The sequence below is a fragment of the Octopus sinensis genome, linkage group LG13 (genome assembly GCF_006345805.1).
Source record: "Octopus sinensis linkage group LG13, ASM634580v1, whole genome shotgun sequence".
NCBI lineage: Eukaryota > Metazoa > Mollusca > Cephalopoda > Octopoda > Octopodidae > Octopus > Octopus sinensis.
Genome location: NC_043009.1, coordinates 12,602,280 through 12,628,821, shown reverse-complemented (window position 1 = coordinate 12,628,821; position 26,542 = coordinate 12,602,280). Strand labels below are relative to the sequence as shown.

At 38.1% G+C, this 26,542-nt stretch overlaps 2 protein-coding genes and 1 long non-coding RNA gene across 4 annotated transcripts in view; 1 reads left to right on the top strand and 2 right to left on the bottom strand.

The window, feature by feature from the left end:
• On the bottom strand, nucleotides 1-9,193 carry LOC115218666 (A-kinase anchor protein 17A-like). Its single transcript, XM_029788593.2, has 4 exons — nucleotides 7,907-9,193; nucleotides 6,110-6,258; nucleotides 3,739-3,979; nucleotides 1-2,922 (listed from the first exon to the last, which is right to left on the bottom strand). Exons 1-4 carry the CDS (start codon nucleotides 8,675-8,677, stop codon nucleotides 2,629-2,631), a joined length of 1,455 nt encoding a protein of 484 aa, XP_029644453.1. The 5' UTR covers nucleotides 8,678-9,193; the 3' UTR covers nucleotides 1-2,628.
• Nucleotides 9,194-9,428: 235 nt separating this feature from the next.
• The window catches only part of LOC115218575 (DNA excision repair protein ERCC-1-like), a 36,073-nt gene continuing 18,959 nt past the window's right edge, over nucleotides 9,429-26,542 (top strand). For both annotated transcript variants that reach the window (XM_036508163.1, XM_036508162.1), the window contains exons 1-2: nucleotides 9,429-9,545; nucleotides 24,330-24,652. In XM_036508163.1, the coding sequence (XP_036364056.1) occupies nucleotides 9,447-9,545; nucleotides 24,330-24,652 (422 nt within the window). In that variant the 5' untranslated portion in view covers nucleotides 9,429-9,446. The remainder of the gene's footprint in view (nucleotides 9,546-24,329; nucleotides 24,653-26,542) is intronic.
• LOC118765763 lies at nucleotides 12,175-25,981 on the bottom strand. The gene is made up of 3 exons (XR_005001635.1): nucleotides 25,969-25,981; nucleotides 21,689-21,693; nucleotides 12,175-12,488 (listed from the first exon to the last, which is right to left on the bottom strand). It is a non-coding gene; the product is annotated as an uncharacterized LOC118765763 (long non-coding RNA).

Genomic DNA, 26,542 nt, shown 5'->3' with positions numbered 1-26,542 from the left:
ACTTTGAGATTCTTTCCCTAAGCACAAACTAAAATAATGTCCCAAGACTTCTGATGTGCAACAAAAACACAGTATGATTTACAGAACAAATGGCCAGGATTTGAAGTTCTTACAAGAAAGAGGCATTTCGAGTTCCCAGTTGGAACACTGTGTAAACAGCATTTTAACCACTAAAGAACAGAAATAACTGTAGTTTGATATGTCTTGAAGGAAACCTGATATTTATACCAGTATTTAAAAGTGAATGTAAAGAAAATTTTAAAAAAAATTTTTTATGATATGGCCTTTGAAATTTATAGAAAAATGGAATGATAAAAGTGGCATTGGATGAAAAAAGAATGTTAAATTCCAAAGCTTTCTCTATAAAATTTATGTTGAATGGAATTGCAAATTAGACATAAGGAAGTGAGAAAATTCTATAAGAGAATGAGGAATCAAGTGGAAAAGAAGAAACACGCAAAAGGTTCTTCAATAAAATGTTTTTTTTCTTAAATGGGCCAAAAATCTCATAAAATACCACAAATAAAAGGCAATGGTGAAAGAAATTTTCAAAACTGCTTTCATAATATAACAAATTATAAAACCATTTGATATATTCTTATTTCCAAGAATATAGTAAACTGATACTTAATACTACACGTTAAAGCATTTCTGTGATATTGAATATCAGCTTAAGGTTATTTAATAGTTAAGAGAATTACTGAACTTTTGTTCCCCACAAATTCCAGTTTAAAGGCTCAATATAAAATAAACTACTATAAGGAGTTAACTTCTGATCAAGGTAAGGTCTGTAGCAAATGGCAAAATACTTATGATGTATGTATGTGTGTGTGTATATATATATATTGCATTTAGTTGGGCCAATAAAATTAAGTATGTTGGTTACCGCATGTACATCAATAATGAAAAGAAAAAGTAAAAACTTGATCCCTAGATTGGAACTTCACATACAGAAATAAAAGTTTCTGGAATGTTACAGTGTGCGAGATCTTGATTTCTTAAAGAGACACAAAGCTTTAGATTTTAAACAAGGGTGAATGTGTTGTTCTAAGATTAACACAGATCTCACAAATATCAACAAAACAAGTGAAATAGCTTTAACTGGAAATCAATTGGCTACTTTATAATCTTTATGTATTGAAATTGGTTCTTTGGAATATATAAATTGTGAAGTTCTTAAAAACGACTTTTGAATGATTAAGCATATTAGATGTGATGCACAGAAGTCTCATAAATATTTTCATTGAATTTACAGATTGAACGTTTCCTGTTGCTGTTACAACTGTTACAAGTTCTTTTTAGTGTTGTGGAATTATTTAGCACTTCCGAAAATTGTTACTACCAAGCCAAAGGATTATCCATATAAATATTCTTGTAAACACTCATCCCAGCTAATGGACTCCCTAATTACAACACATATCATGAATAAACCCTCAACAGTATCCAGCATCTAAGTTTGATTGTTTCTGATGCTCTACCATTCCTCATTTTGGACATTTAGCTGTTAACATGTAATGTATTTAAAGCTTGTACACCTTACAAATAGGGCAAAAGAAACATAATAAAATTATATAAAATTTAGTTTTTATAACATTTCAAATAAAATAATTCCCAAGCTGTGTTTTTCTCAAGAAATACAGAATGAGATGGACCTCAAACAAAACTTGATGTAGTCTTAGTGAAATAGTTCAAACCATGTAAATAATGTACACAACATAGCTTTCAAAAAATATGAAATTCTTAGACTTTGGATCTCAGTTTGAGGTTTGGCCTTTATCTTTTTGATCGATTCATATCTATGATTCAATGCAAGCAAGGATTTTATATATTTGGATAAGCATTTACACATTTTGGAACAATTATTGTTATGAGTAGGAGTCACAATAGCAAAACAGATAAGAGGCCAACTTTTGAATACTATCCTCTCTCCACCTAATTACTTAGCAAAAAAGGGGAAAATTAGGGAAACACTCTTGTGCTAGAGTGTCAAATAGAAGCTGGAATATGATTTAATTTTTCACAGTTTTGAGATCAACTCCTCTAAAACGAGAATCATTCAGTCTGATATTTATATTTCTATCCATTTGTTGAAGTGGGTTGGTACCAAGTTTTCACTAATGAAATTAAAACTCTGTGCTTTGCCTCACACATGAAACTTATGTCATTCATAACCAGCAAGCAAACAGCCTCGATATATTCAGAACTTTCTCATTTGCAATGCAGGCATTTAAAATCAAATAAGAAAGTAAATGATTATAATTGGAAAGGTAATTAGAAATGAAAATAATACATAAAAGTAAAAACTGCAAAGTTTTCAACCAAAAATAAATAAGCATTAATCTTAAATAGTTTGTCCTTTCATTTCTGCAGATGGAAGTATCAGTTAACCCCTTAGCATTTAAACTGGCCACATCCAGCCCGAATGTCTTTACCTGTTTCTCATTCAAACTGGCTAGATCTGGTCTCTCGCACCAACCCTACAATGTTGTTCTAAAAATAATTACATCATTGGAATCTTGAAGCTAGGAAGTAACGCCTGATTAATTCAAGACAATATGAATAAATAAGCATTACATTTGACAGAGAGATCTGAATGCCAAAGGGTTTAAAAGCCAGGCGAGGGCAGTGTTATCTTTTCATGACAACCGCACTCTTTAAGCGAACAGTACTTTGAGTAAGTTTCATCCGTAAAGCCTCGCGGTTCTCCTCCTTTTGTCGATCTTTAGCCGCTTGCCGCTTCCGAAGAAGTCTTTCGCGGAGTATTCGCTCCTGTTCCTTCATGTCCATCTGTTTCTTCAGTTCGGCTTCGACTCGTTTCTTGTCCTCCTCGATTTGCTTCAGTTTGCTCAGTTCCATTTGCCTCAGTTTCTCCTTCTCTTGGGCCGCTTGCTGTTGCAGTTCATTCTCTTTCATCTTCACAGTCTGAAAAACAGAAGAACGTTAGAGACAGAGAGGAAAAGTATAGGGAGAAAAGCAAGTTTAGATGGTTGTAGTCCTGAGAAAGAAAACCTAGACAAAGTATTTAGACTGAATTCTAGAGGAAGAAAGGAAGTTCTTAATATCATTTAGTTATGGATAAAAATTATTGGCTGAAGTTGACAAAAAAAAAAAAGTTTCCAATAATTGTTGCACAAGCTCATTTCATTCATTCATTGTTCGACCGTGGTCGAGACAATGGAATTTACTATGTTACGCCAGACTTCACGGTCCATCATAGCATTACGGAGGTCCTGTTGCTGGATGCCTGTATCCCTGGAGATTATATCAGGGTAGGAGAGTGTGCGCCCTCTGGTATTGCAAGCAGATGGCTTCCAGTGGAGAAGAGTAGAAATTACCTCTTTTTCAGCTCTATAACAATGTCCAGCAAACTGGACTCTTCTACCTTTCACAAGAGATGATACAGGTGGTAGTTTCCCATATATTTGCACTTTGGTTGGATGACACTTCCATGAGAGATTTTGAGCTCTCATAAGGAGGCGAGTCTAAGTTCCATCCAACCGCCTCTCAAGCTTCTTTGATAACGTCCAGGTTTCTGAGCCATATAGTAGAATTTGTTCGACTGTGGCTTTGAAGATTTTAAGTTTGAAATCTCTGCTTAGATTTGATGACCAGATCTTATGCATATCATTACAGGCTGACCAGGCCATACCCGTTCTAGTTAGAAAATCTTTTTCAGAAAGAAGAGTTTGTAAAGGAGAAAGAAAACAAAAGTGAAACAAAAGGCACAAGATATTTTACCTTGACATTGTTGAATATTTCATTCATTAAGCGTAAAGAATCCAGTTTGCGTTGAGTTATCAACAGCTTACGGCTCTCTTGGGCAACTTTGAGACTAGCTTTTTCCTCCTCTTCTCGCTTGCGTTTAGCAATTTGTTTCTGCCGACGCTTCTCTTCCCTCTCGCGCCGACGCAGTTCCTGTTGTTGTAGTTTCTCTGCAATTTTGCGCTCCTTTTCTCGTTTCTCATATTCAACTCTTAGTCTGTAATTAAATTAATTGGCACCAATCCGTAACATTTAAATCAATTTAATTTCTAATCAAAGATCAATGTTTAAAAAGTAGCAAAAGTGGACATAGTACTAATAATGCAATGATTTAACATACATCAGACTTAATAATGATTTCAAATTTTGGTACAAAGCCAGCAATTTTAGGGATGGGGTTAGTTGATTACATTGATCCCCAGTGTTCAACTGGTACTTATTTTATCAACTGCCAAATGGATGAAAGGCAAAGTCAACCTCGGCGGAATTTGAACTCAGAAATGCCACTAAGCTTTTTGCCTGGTGTGCTAACAATTCTGCTAGCCTGCTGCCTTTCAGATTTAATAACAATATAATATAAGGTTGTCCCAAAAGTTCGTAAAAACTTCGCGAAAATTTGAATTTTTATGCAATTTTTAATTGTTTGTTTGGATTTATATTGTTATAGTCAATTTTCGCAAGTGTTTACGAACTTTTGGGACAACCTAATATATTAATAAATGATTTTAAAGGGTAAAAATTATGTGAGTGGGGTTGAAAATATAAACTTCTAAAATAGACGGAGACAGATGTTCAGCAGACCTCCAGGGTAGGGAGAAAATGAAGCATAAAATAGAAGCCCAATAAAGCAACAATAGCAAGAAGATAAAATGCTTGTAGGGGTGGTGTCTATACTTAACTCTTGTCAATTTACAGTACATTCACTTGTGAGATGAGTATTATTTAATATTTGTGGTTTGACACCTTTGTTACCATATTCCTCTTAAAATACACCGATTTTGTTTCAGTTTTGAAAATAATGAAGCATTCAATACAATAACTGTTCATATTGAGGTGTTTATATACTCTTTACTATCTTTTACTTGTTTCAGTCATTTGACTCTGGCCATGCTGGAGCATCACCTTTAGTCAAGCAAATCGACCCCAGAACTTATTCTTTGGAAGCCTAGTACTTATTCTATCAGTCTCTTTTGCCAAACCGCTAAGTTACGGGGACATAAACACACCAGCATCAGTTGTCAAGCAATGTTGGGGGGACAAACACAGACACAAACAAATGCACACACACATATATATGACGGGCTTCTTCCAGTTTCCCTCTACCAAATCCACTCACAAGGCTTTGGTCAGCCCGAGGCTATAGTAGAAGACACTTGCCCAAGGTGCCACGCAGTGGGACTGAACCCGGAACCATGCAGTTCGTAAGTAAGCTACTTACCACACTGCCACTCCTATGCCTATATGGATAATAAATTAGCATGGAAACTTGATAGGTTTTTAATTAAATCACATTAAAACAGGCAATTTGTCTCATAGAAACAGGAGCAATCTTCAATGGGTTGCAATGAAAGGGTTTCAGTCAGTCAGTTGTCATTTATCAGCTTCTTTGTTTTCAGCCCATTTTTTTCATTTTATGCTAGATCATACTCAACTGCTTTCTTAACCAACTTGTGCTCAGCCATCATTTTAAAGTTAATATTGTAAAATTGAACATAAATTTCATACATTTAACCAGCTGTTGCCCACCACAAGACAACTGAGATGCTAAAAGGTGCTACATAAAAGGCATTGGTGTGGGTGCTGATGCCATGTAAAAAGCACCCAGTATACTCTATAAAATGGCCGGCATTAGGAAGGGTATCAAGCCATAGAAACCAAACCAGACTATGAAACTTGTCCTTAACCTTGCCAGTTCCTGTTGAACTAGCCAACCCATGCCAGCATGGAAAACAGATGTCAAAGCCATAACAAAATAACCAGGAATTCGAGCGAGGTTGTTGCCAGTACCGCCTGACTGGCCCCCATGCCGGTGGCACGTAAAAAGCACCCACTACACTCTCGGAGTGGTTGGCGTTGGGAAGGGCATCCAGCTGTAGAAACTCTGCCAGATCAGGACTGGAGCCTGGTGCAGCCATCTGGTTTGCCAGCCCACAGTCAAACCGTCCAACCCATGCCAGCATGGAAAGCGGACGTTAAACGACGATGATGATGATGATTTACTTTATTTTACTAAGACCAATGATAATTAAGATTAAAAGTGAGCAAAATTACAAGGAAGCTCTTTGAGGAGTTTACCAACAAACGTTAACTTAAAATGCATAAACAAAAAATGACTATTTGGCCTAACCTCTCTTTTTCCTTTTGCCTAATTTCCTCTTCCTTTTTCCGTCTTTCTTGTTCAACACGTTCCCTCTCTGCCGCTTGTAATCTTTCTCGCTCAGCTTTCCTGTCTCGAATGGCTTTCTCTGAGAGGTGTTTAGTTTTATCAAAGTCAACCTGTTACAATAGTGACAATTAATTAAATGCAGAGATACACTGTTTCATTTATGCAATACAATAAATTAAAGCTAAGTCAAAGCAAGTTGCTATTTTTAAGGGAGGTTATTTTTAGTAAATCTACTCGAGGAATAACCATTCGTCTTAGCAACAAATAAAGAACATTTAATATAAATTTTACCCTCTCTCTATAACAAGCTGCTTGCAATCAAGGAAAGCATCCATGCAACTCCTACCTAAAAAGAGAAAATCATATCAAAAACAGAGAAAATAATTTTCACCTTAAAAAAGATTATAAATCTTACATTAAATTTCTTTCTTTAAATTTTTTTTAAACAATTCATAACAATTTTCCATCGTTTGAGTTTGTTCAACATATAACTATGCCATCACATATTGTCATGGCTAGATGCTCTTTGAAATATTAAACTACTTGACTATGAAGTACTTTGGGAATAACTGAGCTAAGTTGAAAATTCTTCTCTTATATCGTAAATATTATAGAAACAGCACCAGTAAATAGCTAAAGACCATACATAACAAAGTAAGAGAGTACTATGCCCTGACCTTGGAAAATCCCTTGGGGCTTAGGACACAATTTTATACATTTCTATATCGGAGCCATGGACAAAGCACATTTTACTTTATCCCAGCCAACTCGTGTGAATATGTTTTACTGAAAAGGTCCAATACGACTGAAGCATGCCTGATGTTTTTACTACTAGGCTTGTAACGTCTTCGATGTAAATTGAAATTTCAATTACTTATCTCCCCTGAATGTTTATTTTAAATTTCACCCCCACCCCACCCAAAGGGGTGTCCCTTTTTTTAAAAAACTAATTGCATATCTAATTTCAGTTAAGTTTTTCATCTCACTATGTTATTATACATATGAGAACTTTCTGTATGTATATTTAATATGCTGGACACTGCCCTGCGGCATTTTCCTACGGCAATATTGTAGATACGTGTTCAATACCATGCAAGTAATTACTGGTAAGGGCCTCGAGCAATAAACATACATTTGCCAATAAAAATAACACTTTAAAACCACTTGACCATATGGGCCATTGAGATAACACTGAAGTCTTTGTTTTCATTTCGGGACGGAATGTAGTCCATACGGAAATGTTTTTTCCTGCCTATCCTTTCAGTCCTACAAAATAATCTGAGCTTAAAATACTTCAAGCAAATGAAATAGGTACAATACAGTGTGTGTATTGTTTACTAACCGAAGTAAACAGAAAATCTCTCCGACTCTGAATCAATATAAGTAAGTCAACTTAATTATTATTATTATTATTATAATCACCGTTTTTCATACTTATTTCATTAACTCCATAATAAAGGTATTTTTTAAATATCTTTTATCAAATAATAATAAATCAATAATTCACACACGTTGGTCATTTCCACTATCAGCCGTCCTCGGAGCAGAACAATTTTGGTTACTCTCACGAAATAGCTTCCTTTAAAATTTCCAAATTACACTGATTTTACACAAAAAATGCTAGGGCTTATAGACCCTTACAAAAATAATAAAATTATGCTTGTTACTATATACGGTGAAACAGTTCAGTTCAAATGTTACATTATCTTTACAGCATTTTTACCTTTAATGCAAAATTGAGGATCTAAAAATAATTACCTTGATATTCGCAGTCAACGCTTTGTCTTCTCCCCTGTACATCAATTTCATTCCACGAAGACAGTCCATAGCTTTGATGAAACCGACATATTCCTTGTATTGTACATACGCTTCAAATGTCAAATCTTGCCCAAATGAAAACGTTTGTATTGTGCCTGGCTTTGATTCTGTCATTTGTTTTCGGTACGGATCTAAAACCGGTAAATCTATACATCGGATTTCACCAAACACACTAAATACAGAGTTTAATACCGTTTCGCTGGGTTTGTCTTTGTTGGAGTCGTTCTGAGCCGTAAACCATCTTGTTGGCAAATCTTTGAAGTAGACGGTATCAGGTCTTTCTCCGGGTTTCATTTCGTTGATATTCTTGGCATCTCTGAAGTAAGAAGCCATATCGTGGCGAGTTGGGAAATGAATCTTGGCTGGAGCTGCCCTTACACGAAGTGTATCTGAAAATCCACTAAGTTTAATTGATTTACCATCTAATTTTAATAATAGAACCTTTACATGGCTTTTGTTTTCAGCTTCTCCCTCGAGTCGAATAAACTCGAGAGTACTTTTAGTCACTTTCAGCGATGTAAAAATATGCGGTTTGATCATGTTTTTCACTTTCTCCATAACCTCCCAATTGGAAATTGTCTTTCCAGGACATTTCAACTGAGGTAGTTGTACGGACACATTTATCCGGGCAATGGGTTTTAAATAGAGGTTGAATTGTTCACTTAATTCGACCGCGTCCGATACATCTGAGCAAACAGCAGGGTTGGACATTGCGACGACTTAATCCAGTCCACAGTTTTACAGGAAATATTACAAAATGGGGGGGGGGTTCTCTGTCTTCCTCTAATATTTCTTTTCTTTTTTCTGGTTGAGGGAGGAATAAGAGGGCTTATATAGGAAAAATAACTTAGTATAAATCGGGTTTACATATGTAAATAAGGAGACAGTTACTGAAAGGGTTTAGAGACAGAAATACAAAGAAAAGTTGTGGGAATGTAGAGAGAAATGCTTTCTGACCATCTGGTTTAGTAAGAGAGAAGAAGACATGGTCAAGAGTTGACCAATATGCTTTCTTTTTCACAATCTGTGCACATTGCTTTCATCTAAACACAGATTTCCCTTTAAATATGTCAATGGAATATCGTACAAAATATTGCTACTTACAGTCTAAGGTAGAATACATTAAATTAGTCGTATTTACGCTGACAGAGTTGAATGTAAACTGATAAACTCATGGAAAATCGTTTCCACAACAATGAGAGCCGCCATTTTAAATAATGCACAATAATTCAAAAGCTGGAATGGGATAACGAAATATTTTTTTCAAATATCTGAACAATACTTGCAATGGAAAATTTCTCAATATTTATTTCGACCAAAAAATAAATTAATAAATAAAAACGATCAAATTTTCAGCGATGACTGTTCTTTCCGTAATTTTTTTCCCAAAAACAAGTGACACTCCTGCAGTGAATTGAGAAAATCGACACCGGAAAGACTTTAAGTGCCGACGAGGTTCGTTCCACTAAGTGAGTTTTCGATGCAACCCTATTTTAATCCGAATGATTCGATGATGGCGGGAGCACGTCGCTTATTCCAAATTCCCTCCTTGGAGGAAATGGAGACACACAAGGAGAAGGTTGGTTAAAATTCATATCTAGTAATTTTAACTCAGACTTCCAGAAAATTCACATTTACTTTAAATGTAATTTTTATTCCAACAAAGTTTGGAATGGTTTATAAGTTCAATGAATCTGCTCTGACGGAGCAGAAAACCTTGATGACAAGTGCTCCAGCTGTGATCGTCCTACATTATACAAACCCGTCTCTATTCTTTTTTAAACGCTTGGGCATGATTTTTAGTTTTACTGATATCTTGTGTAGATCGATTGGCAACACAGCGAGAATGAGCGATTGTTTTTTTTTTGCAATGCCTCTCTTTTAATTATTGCATCTTTGTTCGTAGCCCGCATGAACATCATGTATCTTTACATAAAAATACTCTGTTTCTATCTCTCCATTCAGAGCTTATGCTAACAAAAATTTAATCGTGACACAAAGGACCCTAAACCATTAGCTAACTGCTGAATGACCCTCAAATGGGGCCCAATACAGTTTCGCGCCTCTCCTTGAAAAATGCATTTTTTTATGTGGGAGATGCAAATCGAAATTAAATTCAAAAACATTAAAGTGAAAAGAATTTTCGTTTTACTTGTTTGCTTTAAATAATCATAAATAGGCGATCCTTCGGTATAGGTACACATGTGACTTTGTTTATATTTCTGAAGATAAGAGAAACCTCTTCTCCCACCCCTAACCCCAACCCCCCATATATATATAAAAAAAAACACTTTCTTGAAATGTATCCGGTACTTATACCGAAGTTACGCCCATAAATAATATAATGTAAATTAAATACACACAACATCCGCATGAGAAGCAAACATTGATATTTAATAATTAATATTATAAAGTTTAATAAGGGGCTCATATTTCACCCCTCCCCCAATTTTAAATTTTGAACTTTTTCATCCATCTATTTATTTGTCTATTTATCCTTATCCGTTTATTCATACAATATATTCGCCAAATGTGGCGGTCCTATAGAGGACGATGTTACTGTTGTTTTTTACCCCCAAGAAGACATATCTATCTCTTTATACACCCATCTATATATTTATTCTTTTTCTCTTTTACTTGTTTCAGTCATATGACTGTGGCCATGCGGTAGCACCGCCTTTAGTCGTGCAAATCGACTCCAGGACTTATTCTTTGTAAGCCTAGTATTTATTCTATCGGTCCGTTTTGCCGAACCGCTAGGTTACGGGGACGTAAACGCATCAGTATCGGTTGTCGAGCGATGTTGGAGGACAAACACACACACATATATATATATACGACGGGTTTCTTTCAGTTTCCGTCTACCAAATCCACTCACAAGGCTTTGGTCGGCCTGAGGCTATAGAAGACACTTGCCTAAGGTGCCACGCAATGGGACTGAACCTGGAACCATGTGGTTTGTAAGCAAGCTACTTACCACACAGCCACTCCTACGCCTGTTGAATTCAAAAGTTACAAAACATGGTTTCTTGCGTATCCGGAATCTTTGTCATCTAAAACATTGGAAAAGAAATTTCGAAAAAGTTCAAAATTTTAAATGGGAGCAGGGAGTGGGGTTGGTTTTGGTGGAAGTGGGGGGATTTTTTTTTTTTTTTGCATATTTGTAATTTCCGACATCTAAAACGTTGGAATCAGATATATAAAAAAAAAATTTTCAAAAAAAAATGCATTTTTCAAGGAGAGTTACGAAACTGTACTAGCCCCCTCAAATGCATTAAATATAATTCTAAAACACTTTCTAATAGAAAAAGTCCAGGCCTTTTTACTGTTTACTGGCCCCTACTGTAGAGGTGTTCTCGTTAGATCTTGTTTGCCCATTTAAATTCCTTTGACAAATGAAAGCACCTATACTGATACAGTCATATATTTACCACAACCAATATCACTTTACGGTGCTCCGAATCTTGGTTTGACTATTATCAAAATTAACGTCACTGTAGAGATGCTGATTACCTGTCTCTCTATTAAACCCTATTCATCGAAATTAAAAGTAATGATTATAGGCAATATATCTGTATGTTGTATGTGCGAGAACTTTATTTTAATGGGAACTTCACAAAATGTTAATATACTTAAAAATGGGTTGTAGAGAAAGAGAGAGCGAGAAGACAAGAAATTAAATCAATATACATCTTGGAGGAACCGTCTAACGGTCTACGACGTGTTTTATGCTCTGTGAAGGTTTTCGTAAATTTTGTGGATCATCTGAAAACGGCTGTGCATTTACAGTTTCTAACCAAAGTGGGTAAGCTACGTAGTTGTTAGTGCGGCTACAAAATTTGTATAAACTAGATGTGTGGGATACAATATATTCTCCAAATGTGGCGGTCCTATAGAGGACGGTGTTACAGTTGTTTTACCCCCAAGAAGACATATCTATCTCTTTATACACCCATCTATATATTTATTCTTTTACTTGTTCCAGTCATATGACTGTGGCCATGCGGTAGCACAGTCTTTAGTCGAGCAAATCGACCCCAGTATTTATTCTTTGTAAGCCATTTAAGGCAGTCAGAACTGTCTCAGACTTCGTTAATTTCTGTAAAAAGTTCTTATTTATTTACTTTTGTTTGGTGACGTGATAAAGAGCCTTTGAAAATTGTGAATTCTTGTACAATTAGGTGGCTGTCAAGAGAACCAACTGTAAATAGAATTTTAAGCCAATGGTTTGAATTGCAAACTCACTTCCAAAGTACAACTACAAAAGAAAAATGCTTTACAACACAAATGTTACATGGAATGTTTTGTGATTCTAGGAAGGAACTTTACCATTTATTTTTGAATCCAATTTTAAAACATGTTCAGGAAGTGAATAAACTGTTTGAATCAAACACTTTTGACAAAACAAAATTACTTGAAGACCTTTCAAATTTGATCAAATCTGTTGTTAATATGATAGTGTTGCCAACATGTAGAATTGATCCTCTTGATCCAGATGCTTCTATTGAAAAATTTCTGGATCCTAAACCAAATTTAGGCTACAGGTTCGAAAGAAAGATAGCAGAAATGATTACCATGAAGACTGTAGCAGCCACCGAAGGAAATAATATTCACAAAAGAGCACAACAATTAGCTCAAGCACCGTTTGCCAGGAAATATTAATATACTGAGGAATATCAAATGTTTTTCAGTAGAGAATATTTTGCAGCATTTCAAAGAGCCAATTTTACCTGTCTTGGAAGCATTGCATTTAAATGAAGAAAAAATTGCTTCAATTGAAATTCAGTTTAATAGCATTCATTTAGTTAAATGGACAAATATGTCTAATAGCGAAGTATTCTGGCTGGAAGTCTTGGAATATAAAGATGCTACTGGAGGAAATCCTTTTAGAGATGTTGCCAATTTTGCCATTAATCTATTGACATCGCCAAACATAAATGCAGAAGTTGAATGGTTGTTCAGTAGTATGGGTGTAATCAAATCAAAATTGACAAACAAAATGTATCTTCCTATGCTTAGATCAATACTGTCCATAAAATATGGCCTGAAAAGATATGGCAAATGTTGCAGAAACTTTGATATTCCAAAACATATGATTAACAAGATTGGGACCTTGAATGTATACAGAAGTCAAGACCTAGGCATTGCAGCTGAAAGTTATCAAATCAGTGAAATTCAAGAAATTATTTCTCAAAGCTGAATATAATTAAAGAATGTAAATAAAAATTAAGCTTGTTGATATAATTAGTCTTTAGCATTTCTTTTGGTATTTTTTCTTCTGAAATTTAGCATAAAATTCTGGTTTTAAGTTGGCAACACTAGCACAATGTTTGTACATGTATAGTAATGCCTCACTTTACGAGGGCCCTCTTTACGAGACTCCTGGTTTACAAATTTTTAATGAAGTGTAATAGTTTCTATTCTCATGACAAATGCTTCTGCGTGTTACCGAGAAATTTATAGAGTGCGAACAAAAAATCTTCTGAGCAAACAACTCTAGACTGGTTTTTTTTGAAAAGAAATCTACAAGTCCTTCTCCGAGTGTTTGTGAATCTGGGATCGCGTCTACAAGGGCGAGTGAAAATGATTCAGAAAACGATTAGGCGAATATAATATTTTCTATTATGAATAATTTTGACTTTCTTTTTATTTACATTCTATTGTTGTTTTATTGTCATGAATATTACTCTTTTATTTGTTTCATTCGTTTGACTGTGGCCATGCTGGAGCACCGCCTTTAGTCGAGTAAATCAACCCCAGGACTTATTCTTTGTAAGCCTAGTACTTATTCTATCGGTCTCATTTGCCGAGCCGCTAAGTTACGGGGACGTAAACACACCAGCATCGGTTGTCAAGCGATGTTAGGGGTGCAAACACAGACACACAAACACATACATATATACGACGGGCTTCTTTCAGTTTCCGTCTACCAAATCCACTCCCAAGGCTTTGGTCGGCCCAAGGCTATATAGGAAGACACTTGCCCAAGGTGCCAAGCAGTGGGACTGAACCCGGGAACTATGTGGTTGGTTTTATAGTATTATAAATTTTATAGGTAAAATATTTTCCTGGGAACGAATTACGATTTATAATATTGCTCCTATGGGGAATTAATGCTCTGTATTACGAGTTTTCGTATTGCGAGTGGTCTCCGTATTGGCATTAGTGTATAATAAACCGTTATGGGCGGACGTGTCTGTTTGTTTTCATGTCCGGGTGCGTGTGCGCGTTATCTGTGTGCGTGTATACGAAATATAACGAGTGTATGTGTGCGTGCGCGGGAGCGTGTTCGTATTTACATATTTGTATTCACTCACACACATAGGTCCAACCGTTATCTTTCAATGGGTGTGTGTGTGTGTGTGCGTACGCGCTCTCGTCTATTTCACTTTCCGCCGCTTTCGACACGTCATGAAAACAAAAATAAATAAGTAAAATTTTTTTACGGAAATCTACGAAAAACCAGCAGTAAGATCGATGACCGCTCTGAGAACAAATGCTATCGATTGTCCCGTTTAAATACCTTCGTATTGCAACAGAATTTTGGGGGGATCTTTTCGGTTTGACCGGCAGTTTTTTTAAATAATTTCCACGTAACTAAACACTTTTAAACTTCGTATACTGGTAGAATGTGTTTATAAAACATCTTTTTCTCTTGGCTTTATTGAGAAGATTCTATAGTTTGTAAGATATTTGTTTTTTTCTTCAATTTCTGCTATTTCAACCAATCAATGACGTCTATTGAGGTGAAAGCATTCTGTGCCGTATGAATATGTCTCTCGTTTAAGAAACACATTGGGTTTATTTACATTTGTGAAGAAAAAAAGATACCCTTCCTCCACCCCTAACCCTAAGCCTAAAACAGACTGAAATGCAATAGATCGATACTAGGGTCATAATTATGGGTGACAATTTCATATGACACTGCTAGAAAAAACTGCCGGTCAAACCGAAAAGATCCTTTTTTTTTTAATGCAGTGGCTTTGCTGATATTTAAACCGATCAAATCAAATGTTTCATTAATTACACACACACACACATATCATCATCATCATCATCGTTTAGCGTCCGTTTTCCATGCTAGCATGGGTTGGACGGTTCTACTGGGGTCTGTGAAGCCAGAAGGCTTCATCAGGCCCAGTCAAATCTGGCAGTGTTTCTACGGCTGGATGCCCTTCCTAACGCCAACCACTCCGTGAGTGTAGTGGGTGCTTTTTACGTGCCACCCGCACTGGTGCCAGACAGAGCTGGCAAACGGCCACGAACGGATGGTGCTTTTTATGTGCCACCGGCACGAGGGCCAGGCGAGGCTGGCAACGGACACGAAACGGGGCGGTGCTGGCAACGGTCGCGAAACGGAAAGTTCTCTTACATGCCACCAGCACTGGTAACACATCTGCAATTTCCATTGATCGATTTCGATTCTGATCGTCACTTGCCTCAACGGGTCTTCACAAGCAGAGTTTTGACATGCCACCGGCACTGGTAGCACATCCGCAATTTCCATTGATCGATTTCGATTCTGATCCTCATTTGCCTCATCACGTCTTCACAAGTAGAGTTTTGTGTCCCAAGAAGGGAAGGTATGCATACGTAGGCTGGCTCCATCCCATGTAGAAGGCCACGGGTTATGGACTCACTTGTCCTGCCGGGTCTTCTCACGCACAGCACACTTCCAGAGGTCTCGGTCTCTAGTCATTTCCTCAGTGAGACCTAAAGTTCGAAGGTCGTGCTTCACCACCTCGTCCCAGGTTTTCCTGGGTCTGCCTCTTCCACAGGTTCCCTCAACCGCTAGGGTGTGGCACTTTTTCACACAACTATCTTCATCCATTCTCGCCACATGACCATACCAGCGCAAACGTCTCTCTTGCACACCACAACTGATGCTTCTTAGGTCCAGCTTTTCTCTCAAGGTACTTACACTCTGCCGAGTGTGAGTACCGGCATTACACATCCATCGGAGCATACTGGCTTCATTTCTAGCGAGCTTACGCATATCCTCAGCAGTCACGGCCCATGTTTCACTGCCATGTAGCATGGCTGTTCGTACACACGCATCATACAGTCTGCCTTTCACTCTGTGCGAGAGGCCTTTTGTCACCAGTAGAGGTAAGAGCTCTCTGAACTTTGCCCAAGCTATTCTTACTCTAGCAGTTACACTTTCAGCACACCCGCCCCCGCTGCTGACTTGGTCACCTAGGTAACGGAAACTATCAACTATTTCTAGTTTTTCTCCCTGGAAAATCCCTGGATTTAAACCGATCAAATCAAATGTTTCATTAATTACACACACACACACACACACATATATATATATTTTTCATCTAGTTTCAGGTCACGAGCTGTGGCCATGCTGGGGCACATATATATTCATATAAATATTCTTTTACTTGTTTGTCATTTGACTGCGGCCATGCTGGAGCACTGCCTCGAAGGGTTTTTTAGTTGAACGAATTGACGACCCCAGTATTTGTTTTGTTTTTTTTTAAGCTTGGTTCTTATTCTCTCAGTCTATTTTGTTGAACCACTAAGTTGCGGCGACGTAAACACACCATTACACCGGTTGTCAAGTGGTGATGGTGGGAGTACAAGCAAACACAAAGACAGGCAGATACACTCACACACAATCACATTATTGTGTAAGAAAATGGAGAGATTAATGGATATAAATCAATTTATTAATTAATTAACATTGCCTACAATTGTTTCAATTTACACCCAATACAAATTACAAAACATATAATAAAATAAGTTTGCATTTTGAAGATTTTGGGCAAAATATCTTCAGGGCAAATTGTTTTGGGTGTAAATTGAAACAATTGTAGGCAATGTTAATTAATTGATAAATTAATTTATATCCATTATTCTCTCCATTTTCTTAATAATATTTTATATTTTATTGTATATATATATATATTTATTGAAGAAATATATCTTCAAGATATAATATATTAAACCAGTGTAAAACTATCCATATAAGAGGTTTATATCTGTGGGGATTTGACTTTTGCTAAAGAAAAGTGCAGTATTACACACCATATCAAGAAAATATATAAGGCATCTTCAATTGTTACTTAGGAGACCAGGATAAGTCATGGGCTCCTCATGTGTGTTGCCTTACATGTGTGAAAGCATTGAGTGCCTGGTATGCAGGAGAAAATGTTCACATGAAGTTTGGTGTGAGCAGAAAGATCACTCTAATGATTGCTATTTCTGTCACCATGACTTTACAGGCTGTACTACAGCAAAGAAAAAGAAACACATTGTTTACCCAAATTTGCAATCAGCAATGCGCCCAGTAGAGCACTCAGAAAATTTACTTGTGCCCAAACCTCCAGATCAAGAAATGCAGAGTTCCAGCAGTGCTGATGAACATTCCAGTGGTGAATGTGTGGAGCCCAATGATCCAGAAAGCGAAAATAAACCAATGCCATTTTCTCAAGAGGCTCTAAATGACTTGTGCAGGGATCTCTATTTGACCCAAAGAGAAAAGTGAGTTTCTGGCATCAAGGCTTCAAGAACGTAATCTTCTTGAGAAAGGAGTGAAGATAACACTGTACAGAAAACGTACTGAGGATCTACTTGCATTGTTTACCATGAAGGATGATTTATGCTTTTGTAATGACATCACTGAACTTTTTGAGCAGCTGGAAATACCATATAATAAAACCAACTGACGACTTTTCATAGATGCATCCAAGGACAGCATCAAAGCTGTTCTGCTACACAATGGTAACACTCTGCCTTCTGTTCGCATAGCTTATAGCACAACCATGAAAGAATCATGAAAATCTGAAAGCAATTCTAACAAGCATACAATATGATGACCATCCCTGGCATATTTGTGCAGATTTTAAGGTTGTGGTCATTCTTACTGGCCTTCAGCTTGGCTATACTAAATTTTCCTGCTTCCTGTGCTTATGGAATTCCAGAGCAAGAGCTGAACATTATGTACACAAGGATTGGCCGTTCCGAGATGAAACTGAGCAAGGAAAATACATCATGCACAAACCACTTGTGAAAAGTGATAGAATTCTTTTACCACCTTCGCATATTAAACTTGATTTGTTTAAGCAATTTGTGAAAGCTTTCGACAAAGAATCCGCCGCATTTGCATATCTTGCAGAAAAGTTCCCTTCCCTGAGTCAAGTTAAAATTAAAAAAGGTTTCTCCATAGGTCTCCAAATTCGAAAAATTGTACTTGATGAAACCTTCAGATGCAGATGGTTGTATCCTAGAGGTTGTGGATGCTAACAGGAATTAAAATGTTTTATATATTAGATGGACATGTAAGGAATTTCCTATTACAAATTCTTCAGACAGAGACTTTAGATAATACAAATATTTTATTTGGATTAATCATAGGCGTAGGAGTGGCTGTGTGGTAAGTAGCTTGTTTACCAACCACATGGTTCCGAGTTCAGTCCTACTGCTTGGCACCTTGGGCAAGTGTCTTCTACTATAGCCTCAGGCTGACCAAAGCCTTGTGAGTGGATTTAGTAGACGGAAACTAAAAGAAGCCCGTCATATATATGTATATATGTGTGTCTGTGTTTGTACCCCCAACATTGCTTGACAACCGATACTGGTGTGTTTACGTCACTGTAACTTAGCGGTTTGGTTTAAGAGACCAATAGAATAAGTACTAGGCTTCCAAAGAATAAGTCCTAGGGTCGATTTGCTCGACTAAAGGCGGTGCTCCAGCATGGCCACAGTCAAATGACTGAAACAAGTAAAAGAGTAAAGAGTATTTAGAATAATCAGGAGCAGTACAGAGACAGTCCCAGTGAAGGAAGAAAAGTGAAACTTTCTCTCTCTCTCTCTCTCTCACACACACATACACACACACACACGTATATGTGCGTGCATGCACAGTGGCCCAGTGGTTAGGGCAGTGGACTCATGGTTGTTGTTGGATCACGGGTTCGATTCCCTGACCAGACATTGTGAGTGTTTATTGAGCGAAAGCACCTAAAGTTCCACGAGGCTCTGGCAAGGTGTGGTGGTGATCCCCGCTGTACTCTTACGCCACAACTTTCTCTCACTCTTTCTTCTGTTGGCCTGCTCGCTTAGCCAGCAGGGTGGAGTCATTTGAAGGCTAAAACAATGCGAAGCGCATTGTGACCAGCAATGTATAGCAACATCTGATAGCCTGGTCAGTCATGGTGATATATATATATATATATATATATATATATATATAATGATTAACACTCATGGTGGGCACGCATACAAAATCACATGTATGTACTGACCCAGATGAACACAAACAAGTTTAAGGACATGTAATTTGTACAACTATCATCATCTCATCATCATTTAACGTCCGCTTTCCATGCTAGCATGGGTTGGACGGTTCAACTGGGGTCTGGGGAGCCCGAAAGCTGCACCAGTCCAGTCAGATCTGGCAGTGTTCTACAGCTGGATGCCCTTCTAACGCCAACCACTCCGAGAGTGTAGTGGGTGATTTTATGTGCCACCGACACAGGTGCCAGACGAGGCTGGCAAACGGCCACGCTCGGATGGTGTTTTTATGTGCCACCGACACAGGTGCCAGACGAGGCTGGCTGACGGCCACGCTCGGATGGTGTTTTTATGTGCCACCGACACAGGTGCCAGACGAGGCTGGCAGACGGCCACGTTCGGATGGTGTTTTTATGTGCCACCGACACAGGTGCCAGACGAGGCTGGCAGACGGCCACGCTCGGATGGTGTTTTTATGTGCCACCGACACAGGTGCCAGATGAGGCTGGCAAACGGCCACGATCGGATGGTGCTTGTTACGTGCCCACAGCACGGAGGCCAGTCGATGCGGTACTGGCTACAGCCACGTTGGATGGTTTTCTTATGTGCCACGTGCCACGGCACTGGTACCACAAAGATACAAATTCCATTGATGTTCATCTATTTTGATTGTTTGATTTTCTTTTTGATTTTCACTTGTCTCAACAGGTCTTCACAAGTGTCACAAGAAGGAAGGTATGCACAGGTGGACTGACTACGTCCCAGGTAGGGGCATGGGTTATGGCCTGACTAGTCTTGCCGGGTCTTCGGATGGTGTTTTTATGTGCCCCCAACACAGGTGCTAGATGAGGCTGGCGAACGGCCACGATCGGATGGTGTTTGTCATGTGCCACCGCACTGACTACGGCACTGATGGATTTCTGTGTGCCACAGGCACTGGTACCACAAGATACAGATTCCATTGATGTTCATCTTTTGTCTATTTGATTTGATTGATTTCACTTGCCTCAACCGGTCTTCACAAGTGTCACAAGAAGGAAGGTATGCACAGGTGGACTGACTAGTCTGGCGGGTCTTCGGAAGGTGTTTTATGTGCCACCGACACAGGTGCAAGATGAGGCTGGCGAACGGCCATGATCGGATGGTGTTTGTTACGTGCCCACAGCACGGAGGCCGGTCGATAAAATCATACTCACATATATATATGTGCATACTCACACATAAACCAGTACATATGAACATACACACAAACACACTTACAGTGTATACTTTGGATCATCTTAGCTTCCCCTTAAAGTGTCCAATTCAACACTTTTGTAAGTTTTGGCAATTAAACATCTTTTGCGTCTTCGTAAAATATCATAATTTAAGGAATGTTAAGTGTTTGCTGTGTATGGATGGGGAAACAAAGAAAAAAAAACTGGGTTTTGATTTAATTACAGAATTATTGAGGTCAGTGTCCGCTCCTGTGTTTGCATAAATTTTAATGTATTATCACCAAATTTGTCAGGCCACGTAAATTCTTGTTGGTGGTCCTTTGAAAAGTGCATAGGTGCAAGCATGTAACCTAATCCCATATTAAACAATGCATACATTTCCCCTTATACTCTTTTACTCTTTTACTTGTTTCAGTCATTTGACTGCGGCCATGCTGGAGCACCGCCTTTAGTCGAGCAAATCGACCCCGGGACTTATTCTTTGTAAGCCCAGTACTTATTCTATCGGTCCCTTTTGCCGAACCGCTAAGTGACGGGGATGTAAACACACCAGCATCGGTTGTCAAGCAATGCTAGGGGGACAAACACACACTCACATATATATATATATATACGATGGGCTTCTTTCAGTTTCCCTCTACCAAATCCACTCACAAGGCATTGGTCGGCCCGGGGCTATAGCAAAAGACACTTCCCCAAGATGCCATGCAGTGTGACTGAACCCGGAACCATGTGGTTGGTTAGCAAGCTACTTACCACACAGCCACTCCTGCGCCTTATATAGAACTACTTTTTTTTTTTCACTCACTTCCTGTCTGTATATTTTAACTCGACTCATTACATCATCCTCGTTAACTTGAACAGTTACCATTGTACAGTCGGAAGACCAGTTATCCATCGGCTTCATTCAGCATAAACCTGTGAGTCAGTCTAATACTTATCTTGCACAGACAATATACAAACAGCTGCATTCATTCTTACAATAAAACCTGTCAAAGCCTTTTAATCTTTATGAATAATTTTCTCTATTGTCATGTGATGCTTGCGTGTAATATTAGTCAATAGAGAAAGTTCTAAAAGCAAATCTGGTTTTCTTTTTATACTAGAATAATTAATTTAGTCTTTTGTTTAGGTCAATTCGTTTCTGGAATGATTACAAATTCCTTCATGTCTGTATCAAAGAATTCGCTATGTACCTTGTACTTCTATGGATTAATGAGAAAGCCTCTTTATGGTCACTCAAGTTGCTAGAAATTGTGACCAAATCTTCCTTCAACTACACTTGTCTTAATAGAAAAGGACACTCTTGGTAATACAATTTAGAGTACTCTGTTCTCGAAAAGAAAATGAGGCCAGAATGCTTTTGATTGGAGATCTGTTTCGTCAGAACTGACTTTGGGCTTAGCAGTATAGCGGACTACCAAGTTTTTCTATATATTATATTATATAGCAGATATTTTCTGGTTGGTTTGTTTACTGTTAATGTAATACTACTTTATTATGTTTCCTATTTGGAAATAGATAAATATATTTTACTTTTTAAGTAGGGATATATAATGATAAAACCGTCACTTATAACTTACTTATAAGTGTTATCATTATACATAAATTCTGACTCCAGCTACATAAACACCATAACGAGAAATATACTTTCTGGAATGCTAATGGACATTAATCGTGCATGTATATTAAATATTAATAACTTTGTGTTCTTTTTATCGCTATAAAAAAATACAGTTTAATAATTACAGAAATACATTCATTAATTAGTTGAAGAACGTGAAGAAAGAGAAAGTAATTTCTACATTATTTTATTATATACATATAGCATTTTTTATATTTATATACATTTTGAAGAAAAGTAATTTTTGTCGTAGAGAATTACGACTTAATATTTTAGCTAATTCCTCATTCTAGCTATATTAAATCTCAACAAGACTTGTTAGATTTTTCATGGACATGGCATAAAAAATAACCAATGTCTCAAAGGAGTGAGTGTCGTGGAGTTTAGTTACACCCCACAAACACTAAAGTTTTTCCCAAAATCCAGGGTTTTTATAACTGCTCAACTTGACTTTAAAGAATCGAAATCACATAAAAATATTCTTTAACTAACTTTTAGAATTCCTATATGAGCAGTTATATTAACCAATGGGAAAACGGCAATAATATTTCTTCGGCAATATGACATTACGTCATATTGCCAGCTACCACAAATTGGCGCTACTCTTTGAAAATGGCCACACGCTACAGCAGCAACAGCAATCAGAGTCAATGTTTGTCATTTTGCCTTGAAACAATACTACTATTTGTCAATAGCTTTGTACCCTAATCTCAGTCATAATAATAATAACAAAAGCACTCAGAGAGCGCAAACCTCCGCCAAGGCAACACCAACGTCCTCTCAACTATTAGCCAGAGATGATTTTTAAAATGAGAATATTTTGTAATAATTCATGTAAAGTGAATATAACAAATAATCCAGAATCCTTATCAGGTACCAGATTGGTCCCAAAATTTAATCCTTTCTACTATAGCCACAAGGCCTGAAATTTTAGGGTATGTACATAGTCACTTTCATCAACCCCAGTACTCAACTGGTACTTACTTTATCAATCCTGAAAGGATAAGTTGGCCACAGTGGAATTTGAACCCAAAATGTAACGATTGATGAAATGCCACTAAGTATCTTGTCTGGCATGCTAATGGTTCTTATTTCTTTATTGCCCACAAGGGGCTAAACATAGAGGGGACACACAAGGACAGACAAAGGGATTAAGTTGACTACATCAACCCCTTAATTTAACAACTCCGAAAGGATGAAAGGCAAAGTCGACCTCGGCGGAATTTGAACTCAGAACGTAAGGACAGACGAAATACCTCTAAGCATTTCACCTGGCGTGCTAACGTTTCTGCCAACTCGCCACCTTAATGGTTCTGCCAGCTCATTGCCTTAATAATAATAATAATTATTATTATTCTACATTCTTTTTTTCCATGCTTGCATGGGTCAGACGGAATTGTTGAAGCAAATTTTGCATGCTCTACTCTGTATAAAGAAAAAACCTCTTGTCAGAAAAATGGCAGATTCATGTCTGGATTAGGGGGAACGTATTACCATGCATGGTAACAGGTGAAGGTTGATGACTGGAAGAACATCTGCTTTAAAAGTTCTGCTTCAGTGGATCTTACCTGAGCCAGCATGGAAAAGTAGACCGTAAAATGCTAATGATAACACACACACAAACAAATGCACTATACGTGCAACCCCTAGTTTCAAATGATCTTGTTTGGTACTGCAAGTCTTAAATGAAAAGGGTGAATGTCATTTTTTAATATTCAAGAGCAGGTTTACCATTTGGCTGGTTTTCTGTTGCTTCTACCAAACGAAGGGCCAAATTTCAGCACAGGACAAGACCGGATACCTTAACTGGCAATATAATAATCATCATCATCATCCTCGTTTAACGTCCGTTTTCCATGCTATCATGGGTTGGACGGTTCGACCGAGGTCTGGGAAGCCAGGAGGCTGCACCAGGCTCCAGTCTGATCTGGCAGTGTTTGTACAGCTGGATGCCCTTCCTAATGCCAACCACTCTGTGAGTGTAGTGGGTGCTTTTTACATGCCACCAGCACAGGGGCCAGACAGAGGAGGCATCTCTACAATCTCACTAGACCTACCTTTCATTGTGCCAACTCTGAAAACTGGGAAGGTAATGTGGGGTGAGGTTTGGGGAGGAGGGATGTCATTCAGCGCCTTAAAAGAAGAGGGTTGTTGTGGTGGTGTTCGTTTGTAAGGCATGCTTTATCCTTTCTCTTCTGACCTGACAACATTCAAGCATGTTAAGAATCCTGAAATGAATATGATTGATAATGGTAGCATAATTATTCTTTATTTTCAGCCTTTGCCAGTTTCATCTGGATTTCACAAGACAGCAACCTCCATTTCATCATTCAAAGCTACTACAAACAGTTCACCTGCAAAAGTGACCTTTCTTCCTCCTAAATCTTCTACACCTGAGAAGACAGACGTATCAACTAATAAGGAACACATTCCCCCAGAATTCCACCAAGCTTCTACTTCAAATGACCAAACCAACACCTCATCAAAACCAAACTGTGATGATTCCTCAAGTAAATCAACATCAGAAATTTCCTCTGGTATATCCGAAAATAAGAAAACTGATGATCCTTTGATTAAGAAAACAAGTGATCCTTTGAAAAGGTATTAGTGAAATATATATCTATTAATTTTAAATGCTTTAATCATCATCATCGTTTAACATCCACTTTCCATGCTGGCATGGGTTGGACGGTGCAACTGGGGTCTCGGAAGCCAGAAGGCTGCACCAGGCCCAGTCTGATCTGGCAATGTTTCTACGGCTAGATGCCCTTCCTAACGTCAACCACTCCATGAGTGTAGTGGGTGCTTTTTACGTGCCACCAGCACAGGTGCCAGACGAGGCTGGCAAACGGCCACGATCAGACGGTGCTTTTTACGTGCCACCGGCACGGAGGCCAGGCGAGGCTGGCAACGGCCACGATCTTATTCCATTATTTGTGTAAGGTAAGCATTTGATTTGAGCCATGTATAAACAGTTTGGCTCTTTAGCAGTTAGCCTTTTGCTTTAATCCTAAATCCACTACTCTAAGTTTTGTTCGGTGCATGAACATAATGTAGCACCATAAGTCACAATAGTTCAGGCGAGAGACTGATTACTTGACTGACCAGATGTAATAGCCAAATATACTCTGTGTATCATGTATCTTCACCCGACACCTCCTTTTACTTTTCTTTCATTAACTGTCTGTTCACCACTAGAATACTGTGTATACTCTACTGTAAACGCACACATCTGATGCATATATATATATGTGTTTACATGTGTGTAGGAGTGGCTGTGTGGTAAGTAGCTTGCTTACGAACCACATGGTCCCGGGTTCAGTCCCACAGCGTGGCGTCTTGGGCAAGTGTCTTCTACTATAGCCTCAGGCTGACCAAAGCCTTGTGAGTGGATTTGGTAGACGGAAAATCAAAGAAGCCCGTCGTATATATGTATTTGTATGTATGTGTGTGTGTGTATATGTTTGTGTATCTGTGTTTGTCCCCCCAACATCACTTGACAACTGATGCTGGTGTGTTTACATCCCCGTAACTTAGCGGTTTGACAAAAGAGAACGATAGAATAAGTACTAGACTTACAAAGAATAAGTCCTGGGGTCGATTTGCTCGACTAAAGGTGGTGCTCCAGCATGGCCACAGTCAAATGACTGAAATAAGTAAAAGAGTAAGAGTATATGACGCATAATACATGACACAGAGATACACATAGCAATATATACTGACAGAGAAGAAAGGAGTCACGGTGGAGTTGCGATGTACATCCTTGAAAATGTCACGACATTGACATCGTTGCTACATTTGAATGCAGTCTGTGACACACTCATAGTACATCTAAAGCAACCCAACGTGGTAATATACACATTATACCACTCACCTGATACCTCAAACTATGATGGCAAGTTTGAGTAATGTCTTACAAAAGACAAAAGAATTACTCACAAACCTAGACCAACGCCTTAATGTACTTCTGATGGGTGGCCTCAACTTCCCTAATATTAGATGGCTTGAAAATTTGAATATTAAAAATCATTTTATTATAGTTTACAAAGAACACTATACTCATTTAAGTCATCATCATCATGGCTCGGCTTCGCGAACGAAGATCAGGAAGACTGTCCACGTTGCGTGCATGCACGCTCATGACTGACAAGTCAGATATAGGAAAGGCAGGTCCGTGAGCAGTGTCCACAGATGAAGGTAGCATCCGGTGTGGTGTCAGAGGCGGCTCGCGCCTCTTGTCTTTAAGCGTGTCTCTTCTTTGTTCCTCAAACTTACTGACTGCATTGAAGATTGTGGGTCACTTCCTATCCACTTGAACCTTAAATGACACAGCTGAGGTCGAAGGTTGAAGGGAAACAATCCATCATATTTTGACAGGACAAAGAAATTTCTTTCACACCTGTTTGGTCAGTGGTGGATCAGACAAGCGAGAATCCTTAGATTCAGTTTCAAATCTCATCTCGGAAAAAGAAGTGTTAGTTTTTACAAGCA

Bases quoted from the DNA above. Each gene is read 5' to 3' on its own strand.
- LOC115218666 (XM_029788593.2), bottom strand. From the start codon at position 8,677: ATGTCCAACCCTGCTGTTTGCTCAGATGTATCGGACGCGGTCGAATTA. The intron at 6,259-7,906 runs GTAATTATTTTT...CTATTGTAACAG, and splicing joins CGTTGACTGCGAATATCAAG to GTTGACTTTGATAAAACTAA. The intron at 2,923-3,738 runs GTAAAATATCTT...TCTGTTTTTCAG, and splicing joins AAATATTCAACAATGTCAAG to ACTGTGAAGATGAAAGAGAA.